General features: G+C 39.0%; 2 protein-coding genes and 1 non-coding gene across 4 annotated transcripts; 2 read left to right on the forward strand and 1 right to left on the reverse strand.

The window, feature by feature from the left end:
- Positions 1 to 253: 253 nt before the first annotated feature.
- On the reverse strand, positions 254 to 1,220 carry LOC126409845 (uncharacterized). Its single transcript, XM_050076411.1, has 2 exons — positions 809 to 1,220; positions 254 to 562 (listed from the first exon to the last, which is right to left on the reverse strand). Exons 1-2 carry the CDS (start codon positions 1,182 to 1,184, stop codon positions 534 to 536), a joined length of 405 nt encoding a protein of 134 aa, XP_049932368.1. The 5' UTR covers positions 1,185 to 1,220; the 3' UTR covers positions 254 to 533.
- A 4,697-nt stretch (positions 1,221 to 5,917) lies between these two features.
- LOC116247843 (transcription initiation factor TFIID subunit 8-like) lies at positions 5,918 to 12,995 on the forward strand. Of its 2 annotated transcripts, none has more exons than XM_031620206.2 (2): positions 5,918 to 6,814; positions 11,957 to 12,995. In XM_031620206.2, the coding sequence occupies exon 1, from the start codon at positions 5,996 to 5,998 to the stop codon at positions 6,755 to 6,757; it is 762 nt and encodes a 253-aa protein (XP_031476066.1). In that variant the 5' UTR covers positions 5,918 to 5,995; the 3' UTR covers positions 6,758 to 6,814; positions 11,957 to 12,995. The 2 variants fall into 2 exon arrangements, with proteins under 2 accessions (XP_031476066.1, XP_031476065.1); XM_031620205.2 differs by lacking the exon at positions 11,957 to 12,995 and adding an exon at positions 7,032 to 7,418.
- LOC116249373 (small nucleolar RNA snoR101) lies at positions 8,277 to 8,343 on the forward strand. The gene has a single exon (XR_004171143.1). It is a non-coding gene; the product is annotated as a small nucleolar RNA snoR101 (small nucleolar RNA).
- Positions 12,996 to 13,311: the final 316 nt, after the last annotated feature.

The following is a 13,311-nucleotide window of genomic DNA, read 5'->3' on the forward strand; positions in this document are numbered from 1 at the left end:
AATAAATTCACCACCACCATCACATTGAAAATGCACAATATCACTGGAGTATTTATTGCGAACCAAGGCATGAACTTGAGTGAACAAGCGAAAAACTTCTGATTTGTGTTTCATTAAATGGATCCAAGTATATCGGGAATATGAATCAATAAAAATGACATAGTATCGACTCCCGGAAGAAGAAGGAATTGGAGCGGGCCCCCAAACATCAGAATATATGGTGTCAAAAACCTTTAAAGCTCTTTTATTGATTAATTGAAATGGAAGGGCATGGGCTCTTACATATGTGATAACTCGAGCACATGTTGGACTCACTAACTGAACTCAGACTGGACTTATCTAAGAGTCTGTCTGCAATAAGACTTTGAACAAAAGATTGACTGCAATGAGCTAATCGACCGTGCCAAATAGACGGCTTATTATACTCTGCGACATTGACTTCACTATGACTTGGAAAAGATGAATCTGAAAGGTAAGGTTTTGACATCTTTGGAGCGTCTTCAAGGACATACATATCTCCTTTGCGAGTGCCCTCAGCGAATGACTTCTTGGTTCGAGCATCCTTGACATAAATAGAAGATGGTGTGAATTCAACAGATGAATGAGTATCATCAATAAGTTTGGACACAGAGATAATATTTTTCTTGACATTTGAAACAACAAGGACATTCTTTAATGGTATGGAAGAACGACCCATAGATATTTGTGCATTTCCAATGTGTGATATTGTGTGATATTGTGTGATGGGAACCATCTCCCGTGACAACTGAGCCTTGATCTAAATAAGGGAAAACACTAGAGAGATTACCTGTGTCACCAGTAACATGGGCTGCTGCTCCAGAGTCCACATTCCATTCTCCTTGCTCATTTTGTTTCAAGTGGAGTTTAGACAGGGGTGTCATTAAAAGTTGTTGCACGTCTGCTGAAATATTTGATGTCGCATTTGAGGTGGATGATGATGAAGCTGACCCTGCTGCTGCCTTGTTCTCACGTCTGATCTGGCTATTTTTGTTCTGAGGGTTGTGCCAACATTCTGATTTTACATGCCCCCTTTTGTTGCAATAGAAGCAAGTAGGAACCCTTCTAGGCGTGGTAGATGTAGTGTTCATGTCTGGTGGTGTTGGGACAATACCTCTTCCCATTCCTGCCTGAGGAGTCCAAGGACGGGTGCAATTCCCTTGCATTGCGTGTGTCCCTGTAATCAGTACATTGTGGCTGCTGGAAGGAATCAAGTTTTGTCGTTGTACACGACTAGCTTCGTGCTGAAATAATTTGGCCTTCAGATCTTCAAAGGATGGGAGGACAAGTAGAACTTCCAAAGCTGTGCAAAATATGTCAAAATCTGTTCCCAGTCCACTTAAAGCTTGTTGCACCTTGTCCTTGTCGCTGACTGGATGTCCAATGACAGCAAGCTGGTCGCTTACATTTTTTATTTCATTCAAATATTCTAAAATTGTACGCGTCCCGCACTTGATGTCCTGAAACTGCCTATTTAATTGTAGAAATCGTGCTTCTGATACTTGAGAGTACGTCGTGGCAAGCATAGACCACAACTCTAGGGCTGTTAAATCATCATCAACGCCTTCCAATACTTCCTCTGACAGAGTAGAAGTAATGTAGGCAACAAGAGACTGGTCGTGAGCCAGCGAAACTTCATACTCAGGGTTGTTTTCAATAAGGGTTTCATACTCAAATCTGATCTCAGTCCTAGCTGAAGTCCCAGCAGCTTGATCTGCCACTACAGTCCTCTTCACTTCACAGTCGATGCACTGTGGAGGCGCTGGGGTGGTGTCATCGATATGTCCATAGAGTCGATGGCTCTTAATAAATGGGACTATTTGACGTTTCCAAGTCAAATAGTTGTTGTGATTCAGTTTTTGGGAGATTAGTTGGGAGAGAAAACTAGAGGATAAGAGAGAGGAGTTTCGCTGGTCCATGGCTGAATAATGAGAGCAGAAATCAAAGAGGAATAATGGAACGGGTTAGGTATTTTGTATAATGGTTTGGTTTGGAGTTTGGACAGGATTATGACAAAGGAGATTAGGATTATGTGATGTAGAAATTAAATGGAACAGAATTAGAGTAAAAGATGTAGAATTTGGGTAGAACAGAAATAACTAGCGCAAATGACACAAAGGTAGAATTTAGGGCAAGTACTGGAATTAGGGCAAATCACGCCTAAAATAGGATTTAGGGCAAATACTAGAATTAGGGCAAATCACGCCGGGACTGAATCCACTTACCGGAGGATGATGCTCAACCTGACTCTGATACCATGTAAGATTTTTCAGAAATTTGTCTCTCCAACCGGAAACAAGAGTGATTGAGTAGAGAAGGTAGAAGCCGATGAAAGAGAATGTGCAGTTAGCGTGAATAACAGCCCTGCAATCCTTAATCACTATTATTAAGATAACCTAATCAAATTACAACAGTTTGTACAAAAATATGTAAAAAATTATAAGTATGCCACTGCCTAGTATATTTGGGCGTGTGGATATAAAAGAATTGGATCGGGTCTGGACAAAAGAAATCCTGGGCGCACAAACTTAACACTCCCTTGCCCTTTGGGCCTGTGCTCATTACCAAGCGGCAATGGCAGAAGAGAAATTGGCTCTGCACACACGAATCCTTGATTTCCAGCAGCATTGCAGCGAAGAACCAACAGTGTACAGAAACTGTTTTAGGTTCGTCTACACAACAGGAAAAGGCATGACATAAACTTGCTATAAGTGGCGTGAAGAAAAAAGTAGAGTGTTCCTTAGTATGTGAAAGCAAACTGTCATATCAACTAATATCTAGATATAATTCATAAAATAAACTAGCCCGATGGCCCATTCATGGAAAAAGTGACATAAACAAAACTCAATTACAGTCATCAAGAAGCATGCTAATTTGTCATAATAAAGCACTATGATTCCTATGTATGAGCAGTATATTAGGCAGCTGACCACATCAAGCAACAGGTCCCCCGAGTACAAAAAGTGGATGTCATATGAAGATGGAAAAAGACATAGCAAAAGTGAATTTCCATAATCTTAGTAGATGGCGAATGTGTCATCTAAAGTGCAAAACTTTGCAGATGAATAGAAGGTAATTCAGAACACAAATTTATGAAGCTGACATGAAAGAAAACAGAACCTGATGAAAGAAGAGAAGAATCAATTGAGCAGCCATAATCTGGGGCCCAAACGATCAAAGACTAATCTGAACAGATATAGAAAGAAGACTTTCCACAGCTGCAATGGAAATTAGGATTCAACATATGGTAAAAAATGAAAGTGTGCTCTGCAGCCAACGTTATTGTTGAAACAGTATAATTCATCAAACAGAAATCATGTTTACCTTTGCCCTCGTTAAAACAAAAGTCCCTTTGCCGAGCATCGTTGAAGCATTTGTGTGCATGCCATCCACTCCATTGTCGCTAACATGCTCTTCTTCTTATATTCAACAGCAATGTGTCTTGGATCCCCCTGAATCTTGCTCAATTGAGCACAAATGCCTTCGTCGGCCGATCGATCATCTGAGCGCAACACGAGCTTGAAGTGATTTCCGTCGCAGAGGTGCATAGTCATTGCGGCCCCATTCGCCGTCCATTGCTCCTCCTGCTTGGTGAACGCCCAGCGGACTACTCCAGCAGCATGGTCCCAGAAGTAGGAGGAGCCCTCTTTCCGATCACCGGACGCCAACCTCAAATCCAGAGCGTCTGCGAGATACAATACCTCCTCGACGGGCTCGTCGGATTGAGCATCATCTCCGGGACATCGTCTGGCTTCTACTGGTCTTCAAACCGGGCCTCTTCTTTCTGACGGCAAGGCAGGCTGATGAAAATGGTGGTAGGCAGGCACTTGGAAGATGCTGGTGGCGATGGTGAGCGAGCTCCGTTTCCACTCCACGAGAAGGGGGAAAATGATATGGCTCAGAGGGTCTTATATGAATGGGCTATAAAACCGGAAGCGGGAAAATCGACCGCGCTCAGGAGTCGTTTTTCGGCTGAGCGAAAGGCACTGCCCGGGAAGGAGGCCACCCATTCTCTCTGCGTCCGGTTCTGTTCGTTGAGGGGCTTTCCCCAAATTTTTGAAAAAATTAACATAGAAATTAAATAAAAATCGTTTATCTCGTATAAATTTTTTGAAAATTAAGTTTTAGTCTACCTTAAATTTTTTGAACCATAATTGAGCCACATGTTCCACTACTTAAAAGTGTAAAAGTTGAACATTTGCAAGACTCGAAGTAAAGACCTTCCTTCTTCTAAAATTCCTATCCCAACCGCCTACCCCATACTACTCATTGAGGCCTCAATAGTTATTTAGGTGCGATTGCTTAATCATGAATTTTAACAAGAAAAAGCAAAGCTAAGCCAACACGTGGGTTCCATGTGTTGGCCACGATGTATCGTTAAGGGGGCACATTTGATGTAGTGACGAAAATTGTGCTAGTAATACTGGAGCAACAGTAGCGCATCCATTGCATACTAATGGTTCTTGGCATATATTTAGACCAATGGTTTTTATCACTGGTATAATCTCTACAATAGCGAAGAACAGAGATGAAACGAAGTTAAGGTGGGCATCCGGACGGGGGGTGTCTGGTGGGATCGCACCGTAGGCCATCTTGGCCGCTCGAAGGTAGGCACGTAACAGTGTCCGTCGGGCTTTCAGGTCGAGCCTTAAAGAAATCGGACCAGGCCGCTAAAATGGGCCTCAGACCGGCCCAAGCCCGGCTCGAAACTGGGTTAGCCCGGCCCTATGTTGACCCTAGATAGGCTGCAGCAGGACAGGGAAAGGAAAATAGAAACTCTAAGAGAAAAGAGTTGTAAGGGGAACTCTGTTTCAGCTCCCTCTATTATTTCCTTAATGAGGACAGGGAAAGGAAAATACAAACTCTAAGAGAAAAGAGTTGTAAGGGGAACTCTGTTTCAGCTCCCTCTATTATTTCCTTAATGAGAATTGAATACAGTCTCTCGAACCTTCCGAAAAGATCCTCATGCCTCTAATCCTCTAAATTTTTCATCATAACATACAAGATTGACATAGCAAATATGAACGTAGGTTTGATTTGACAACGTGGTAATTCATTTACGATAACTTTTTTTATGCGTATATGTTATATTATCAATTTATCATAGTTTCAAAGGCTATCTATCTCATGTTCCAACCTTCTTTTCTTCAGATTATGAGATTTTGCTAGTGCCTTTGATCTAGAAAACAAGGACTCTTGAAGCAATAAATGGGGTTCTAATAATGCAGAACATGGAATTGATATTCAAATTTGCAGTGTTTCCTATAGTTTAAAAGTCTATAGTGAATCAAGAGATACAAGAATATGCATTTTGTTTCACATTTCTTTAAAAAATATTCATTTTCAGGTTTTTTTATGACTTTTCTCATAAATATCGTGATATATATATATATATATATATAGTAAATTGTACTTTTTAAGGAAAAGCAAACTGAATTATATATATATATTAGTGAAAACGAATTCAACCAGTCTAATTTTGATATTTGTTTTTATAATTTTCTTTATATTCCCATTTTCTACCCATGTCTTTTCCATTTCTCTATTTTCTTTCTCACAACCTTAAGATTGGTAGATTTAGCAACGAATGAGACTGTGACAGACTTGAAAATCTAATTTTTTGCTTGGAATCTGATTTTACTTATATATATATATTCATTTATTTCAAAATTCATCATTGTAGTATAATCTTCGGGTTCGGATCTGCTCTGACCCGATCGTTGAACAAGGAAACGCGCCACCACCATTCTCACGGCTTCGGCCCGCAAACTGTTTCATGGGAGGTCATGCGGGCTGTACACGTGTCTACGTGGGTTTGGCCGACTTGTTTTTTAAACTCAAAACCTTTTTCTAGACGGCTCTTCCAGTTCCTGTTTCCTATATGAGGCGCTGCCCCTGTCCTTACCATTCCCTCTAGGGTTTAGAGGATGGTTTAACGTCTCCTCCATGAGACCTCTGCGATTCCGACCCTTCCCATATGAACGGCCAAGAGGCGGAAAGGAGGAGATGCTTCCCGCCCACGCAGCCGTTGTCGACTTCCTCCTTCGCCTCAGCCATCGCCCGAGTTGCAGTGGCGCAAATCTGTCAGGGCGTGGGCTTCCGATCGGCGGAGCTCTCTGTCCTCGATTCTCTCTCCTGCATCGCCACCACCTACATGCGGCACCTCGGTAGGTCCGCACGCCATGGCGCTGAATCCTCCGGCCGGACGGAGTGCAACCTCCTCGACGTCGTCCGCGCCCTAGAAGAACTCGCCTCTTCTCACGGATTCGACGGTGCGTCCGATATCAACCGCCCGCTAGCAAGATCGGGCGCCCTCTCGGAGATCATCCAGTTTGCTGCGGTTTCGGATGAGATCCCCTTCGCGAAGCGGATACCTCCGCAGTGTGATCCGGAAGGAGCGGGGTCATCGAGTTTTCTGCAGTTGGGGGAAAAACCGCCATTTGCGCATGTTCCTTCATGGTTGCCCGCGTTTCCAGAGGAGTTTAGGAGTAAGAAAGGGAGAAAAACTCCTGAAGTGACAGTCGAGGATCTCTCCGGCCTTGCGGTTAGTGTTACCAAGAAAAGGGTGGAATCTGAGTTCCGTCGGAACTTCCTGCCGCTTGAGAGGCCGATCGTCAGGTTCGAGTTTGGGATATGCGAGAAACCTTTAGATGAGTGTCTAGATAGTGTTGATGGTAAGCAAAGAAACTCTTGGCTGGATAGGATTTTGGAGAGGAGGGTGAAGGAACGGTTGGATTGAAGTTGTGGAAGGGGTGTCATAGTATTGCGAACTGAACAGCTTCAAATGGAAATCATGGTATGCTTACTATTGTTCCCATTTCGGAAAAATATTGTTTCTTTTTTTTCTTTTCAGTGGTTCAACGTTTTATTACAATTCTGTCAAGTGTTTGGATCGCCACACCCGTGAAGTTGGTTGTTTCTACCTTTGTGTTTCTTAGCGTTAAAAATTATGAATGTCGAAATAGAATGCAAATGAAACAGCCATGGATATAAGGCGATCTTCTCTTGTGCAGGTTATTCTGCTAAATGGCAAGAAGTTGGCCATGAGGATCTCTTTGTAAAGGTGATAATGAGTATCTACCATGTCTACGATCCCGCACTAAAATGTAGATAAGCTTGTTAACAAGGATAGGATGTAAAATAGTCTTTTTTTAATTTATGATTTATGAATCGTCAGAGTTTCTGCCCATATATTATAATGGTGAAGAAGAAAAGGAGATTGGGTGTGTATTCTTTATTTTAATGGTGGAGTAGTAATGAATGGTTGAAGTCTTTAAGCTTTTTCATTTGTAAACCTTGTTTTTCCAACGAAAAAACGATGCGGTTCAATTTGACTGTACATGTTGTGGTCGAAGTAGATGTTTTTATTGTTCTCTTGTCCAGTGCATCTAATAGGGATCTTTATGAGCTTGAAGATTTCATTTCATATGCAATGAAATTTGATTGATCTTGACGGACATGTATTGGTGTAACCTAAGTCCTTACTGTACATAGCTTTATTATATTAATTGATTATAAGCTCATGAATTTGTGTCCGTTGTTCTTGTTTATAGAAACACATATATCGCCTATTACAAGCTATAAGTATATGTCCAATATGGACATGGGCTTCAATTTCCATCAACAATGCTTTGGAGTAATTAGGTGTGCCGGTATGTTTGTTAGAAATTATGCTATTCCTATCACTTCTAGGAGCCTCAACCGGTTTTTTGCTATATCAGATGATCAAAATTAGATTTCCTTATCTTGTAAGGCATGATAAGCTTTTGATTCATTGCTGCAATTATTTACTTTTGTTGTTCATCATCAACCTAAGTTCATTAGTTCTGTATCTATGTCAAGTTCACCCATGAATGGAAGTCAAAGTTGTGTATGTAATCAATTGTTTATGTTTTCCATGATGACAACATTGATTTTGACAATTACGATAGAAGTCATAGGCATGGTGGTTTTGTGTTCAAAGTTCAAATGTACGGAATGGAGGGAATAGTTCTTTGAAGGAGCTTGGATGAATGAAATATATTCAAGCAGTATAAATTGATGAACTTTTATAAGATTAATGCTGACTAATTAGGTTTTTTTATACTAATATCATTGAAGTTGGAAGGTTATTCAAGGAAAACCTAAATGTATTAACAAAGTTCATATATATTCCATTATAAGTTCAGTATATTAACAAAGTTCTTCATAAACAAATCCTTAGATATGTGTATTTGAAAAGTTTTCTTTCATTTAACTTTTTGGTATGTGCATATGATGGTATACACTTGATCTCTGAACTTCAGGTAAGTTCACTTGTTGACAAGATTATGAATTGCTGATGCACATTGATTTTTTTTCACTTTTTTTATTTTTAAAAGTAATTTTGCATATCTTTGTTTTTCTATTTATATTAACTGCGAGGGTGATACGTTTCTCAACCTTTTGTTTGAGGTCAAGTGTCAGTAATCTATTCTTATCAGTTTTAACTTTGAGGGTGTTTTGTGGTAGGACTATAGGAATAGATTTTGGGACTATGTCACATGGGTGCTTCTAAATGGCTGTCACACCTATGTTGCACATGTGTCGACTTTGGTGTTGGTGCTGGTGCTTCTCTGACACAACACATCCGATTTGATCAGTCGAACTAAGCCAAAACTGACCATTTTAAACGTGCACCAGTGTCACAAATATTGTTCTTGATTTTTTAATGGCGAGATTTTTCTCGGGTTTTTAACGGCAAAATTGTTCTTTGGGAAAATCTCAGGAAAAAATCAAAAATTTTTAAAAAATAAAAAAATTAGGTATAAATGAAATAAATGAGAAACTAATTGGAAAACATAAATAAAACCATATAAAAGTGATAAAAGGAATGTTTTAATAATATTGATTAAAATAATTGAGTTTAAGTTTATATTTGAATCCATGATAATATCAATGCTAAAACATAGAAAAATAAAAAAATTGCAAAAAAAACACAAAAAAAAGTGTGATAAATATTTTTTTCCCATTTTTTAAAATATCGTGATTTCCTGTTTTTTTTTCTTATTTTTGATGTTGATATCGCGATATTTTTGAAAATATTGCGATGTCTGTGACACTGATGCGCAGTGTGTATACTACCGTCACATAGGTACGGGTACCAGTGCGGGTACGGGTACAGATCACTTTCAAAAAACTTGGGTGTTGGGATACGGCCGTACACACACACACACATATATATATATATTATATAAAAAAATTACAAACAAAATAATATATTCATAAATCATATTCATGATCCAAAATTTATAGATACTATCATACTACTAAACAAAGTATGGAAGTAATTAACATACAAAATATATTATTTTTCTTAATTCTCCTCATTTGCATCATCAAGAATAGAAGGAACAACAGGTTCTGTAAGTTCCATATTAAGAGCATGCAAATCATGTTCTCCTTCAAGTTTCACGCCAATGTCTTCTGGATTAACATCCCAATGCTTAGATGATCCTGAACTGCAAGTTGCAACAAAATCACAATATGATTTAACTTTAAGTTGATATTAACATTAAACAACCAACATAATATACATATTTTTTTACATATCAAAGATAAAAAAAGAAAGAAATACCTGTAATCATTTGAAGTACGTGAAAGTAAGCGTAGGTTGGAGTGGACATAAACTAAATCTTCTGCTCACTTACTAGTTAGCTTATTTCTCTTGATATTGTGAATTTGAGAATAAGTGCTCCAGTTTCTTTCACAACATGAAGAGGTTGCAGGTTGAGATAATAACTTCAACGCAAGTTGTTGGAGATTTGATGTCGATGCTCCAAAACATAACCACCAATTAACAAGTTCTTCTTCATCTCTTGCCATTGCAGCTTGTAATGAATCACTTCTTCCACCAAAGAAGCTCGCAAACTCATTATTTATTATCTTCAACCAATGAGAATCAGAAAATAGTCTTCCCAAACATATCTCTATATTGTTTGATATTTTTGGATCTTAATTAGGAGGAATACGACCTCCTGCCAACCATGTTTGTCCATAATATTTGGGATTTAAGGAGTGTGCCATACAATGCAAAGGGTTACTGCTTCTATTCCATCTTCTTACTAAAATTTTATGCACATTGAAAAACACAAAATCATCAAGTGCAACATTCTTCTTCTCATGTCTAAAAATGATATTTTGAATTTTTTCAATCATGTTATCCCACGTATCATTAACTCTATGAAGCATGGGCCCTTCTTTATCAAATTTTCTCAGCATCTACCAAATAGGCTCTGTAAATTGCAGAAAATTTGTAATCTTATCCCACCATTCATCATCTAAAATACATTTTTTTATTTCTTGAGCCTTCACAATGTCATTACTCCGATAAAAATCCCAATCATTGTCAGTCACTATAAGTGTTAATGCATGTTTCACCTGCTTTATTCTTTCCATCATTACAATAATGGATGCAAAACGAGTCTTTGCTCCCTTCAACAATTTCAAATCAAGATGCTTATTAAATATAGCAAGAGCATTGTGGTGGTTTACAACAAAATTTCTAATGTTTCTCACATTATGCTCAAGCTCCTCAATCCATGAACACAATTGAACAGTGTTTGTATCATCTTTTGATGGGTTGCAAGCACTTTTCAGTGCTAGATTTATGCTGTGTGCCACACAAGGAGTCCAGAATATGTGACTACACTTGGGATCACTTGCTCATTGGCAAACTGGAGCATTATCAATAATAATTTGCACAACATTGTCTTCACCTACTTCTTTGATGACTTCTATAAATAGCCTTTTTAAATACTCAACATCTTTATACTCCCCAGATGCATCAACACATTTCAAAAAGATTGGTTCATTAAGTGAATAAACAATAAAATTTATCAGTGTTTGTCTTTGTCTATCAGTCCATCGGTCAGAAACAATGGATACTCTATATTCATGTGTCCATGAAAATTTCTTCTTCCCTAATAAATTTTTCGATGTTTGCCTTTTCTTTTGCAAGAATTACTATTGTAAGGCCCACGATTTCCTTTCCTTTTCTTTAATTATTGAAAACGTTAATATGGGAAGGAATTGTAAACGGTAGATTTAAATGACTGTTAAATATAATTGAACTGTCAATTTAATCATAAAGGGAGCAGTTATGGTAAGAAATAAATAGGTTACTAACTGAAAATATTAAAAGAAAGCGGAAAGAAAACTGATAGGTCATTTTTTTTCCTTGAGAGAGAGATTGCAAAACTCGTATGGCAGTTTTGGGAGGCTTGAAAATGGTCTATTTAACCCTGTCATAGAAGAGGAGGTTCAACGATAGAGAAATTGAGAGAGAGAGAGAGAGAGTTAGGTCCTCATTTTCGCTCTGTTTCTAGTCAAGATCGAGGTTGGTGGCTTCTGGGAAGGAACCAGAAGCATAAAAGGGTTGCTGTTGGAAATTTATTTCAGATTTGATAGGTATGGAAATGTTCGGTTATGAGTGCATCATGTAGCCCTTGTATTTTTGTTGCTTGCAGATAGATATATATATGCATGGTATGATAATGGATTTATGTAGTTACACGTCTAGATATGAATCGATGTGTGAGGTGTTACATGATACCCAGTGCTCTTAGTTATAGTTATCCCTGATTTCCTAAAAAGAAACATTTATACACATGTATTAAACATGATTACGTATGTGAAAAAAAAAAAGGGAGAAATAAATAAATAAATAATAAAGGGGTATGATTTGGGTAATACTATGTTAAACCCTCGAGTCCTCTGTTTTTGTCACGGACGTCGACAGCAGGGTCCGTTCTTGCATAGGCTCGTCAGAGGGAACTCCGGCTGTTTTCCTTTTTGGTCACTGCTAGACCCAAGCTGTCATTTTTCTCTCTATGATCTACGCACCAACAAAACATTGGTGGCCTCTGAGGGCGTCTGATTTCTGCCCTTTGGTTAGTTCACTTGTTTTCTTTTTCTTCAGTCCTCCCGTTGCCTGAGAACTTCGAGAGAGGGGAATAAAGTGAGAGACCAGTCGCCCTCGACTGGTCCACTATTGCTTTCGGCGGAACCCACTTGCAACCTTCCTGCATTGACAGAAACTGAGGACGAGTCGAGGGGTTCTGCCGCGCCTTTTGCCCTATGAATCGGTCGGCAGCTACTGCAGCAACAATCGGGCAGGGGAGGGCTCGACTGCCCTTCTTTCTCTCTGTCGCAGGGAAATCGAGGGCTTTATCGGGGTCCCTCCAGCTTGCCTTGCTGCACGCAGAGGAGGCCCAGGGAGGATGACGGCTCGCTCTCTCTCTGGTTCTGGTTTTTCTTTTGGAAGAGTGGAGGAAGTTCCACTGCATAACAAAACAAGAAGAGAGAGGTGCTCCTGTGAGGAGAGAGAAAAATGACAGCTTGGGTCTAGGGGCGACCAAAAAGGAAAACAGCTGAAGTTCCCTCCGATGAGCCTATGCAGGAATGGACCCAGCTGTCGACGTCCGTGACAGAAACAAAGGAGTCGAGGGTTTAACATGGTATTACCCAAATCATACCCCTTTATTATTTATTTATTTATGTATTTCTCTCTCTTTTTTTGTTCACATACGTAATCACGTTTAATACATGCGTATAAATGTTTCTTTTTAGGAAATCAGGGATAACTATAACTAAGAGCACTGAGTATCATTTCCAGCATGTAACACCTCACACATCGATTCATATCTAGACGTGTAACTACATAAATCCATTATTATACCATGCATATATATATCTATCTACAAGCAACAAAAATGCAAGGGCTACATGATGCACTCATAACCGAACATTTTCATACCTGTCAAATCCAAAATAAATTTCCAACAGATATGAATCTGTTGAAGTAGACTATTTTCAAGCCTCCCAAAACTGCCATACGAGTTTTGCAATCTCTCTCTCAAGGAAAAAAAATGACCTATCAGTTTTCTTTCCGCTTTCTTTTAATATTTTCTGTTAGTAACCTATTTATTTCTTACCATAACTGCTCCCTTTATGATTAAATTGACAGTTCAATTATATTTAACAGTCATTTAAATCTACCGTTTACAATTCCTTCCCATATTAACGTTTTCAATAATTAAAGAAAAGGAAAGGAAATCGTGGGCCTTACAATAGTTTCACACCAACCTCGATCTTGACTAGAAAGAGAGCGGAAATGAGGACCTAACTCTCTCTCTCTCCCAATTTCTCTATCGTTGAACCTCCTCTTCTATGACTGCATCAAAAGGAATGGTTCATTGCTGTAAAACAGGGTTAAATAGACCCTTTTCAAGCCTCCCAAAACTGCCATATGAGTTTTGCAGTCTCTCTCTGAAG

Source organism: Nymphaea colorata, chromosome 2 (genome assembly GCF_008831285.2).
Source record: "Nymphaea colorata isolate Beijing-Zhang1983 chromosome 2, ASM883128v2, whole genome shotgun sequence".
Lineage (NCBI taxonomy): Eukaryota > Viridiplantae > Streptophyta > Magnoliopsida > Nymphaeales > Nymphaeaceae > Nymphaea > Nymphaea colorata.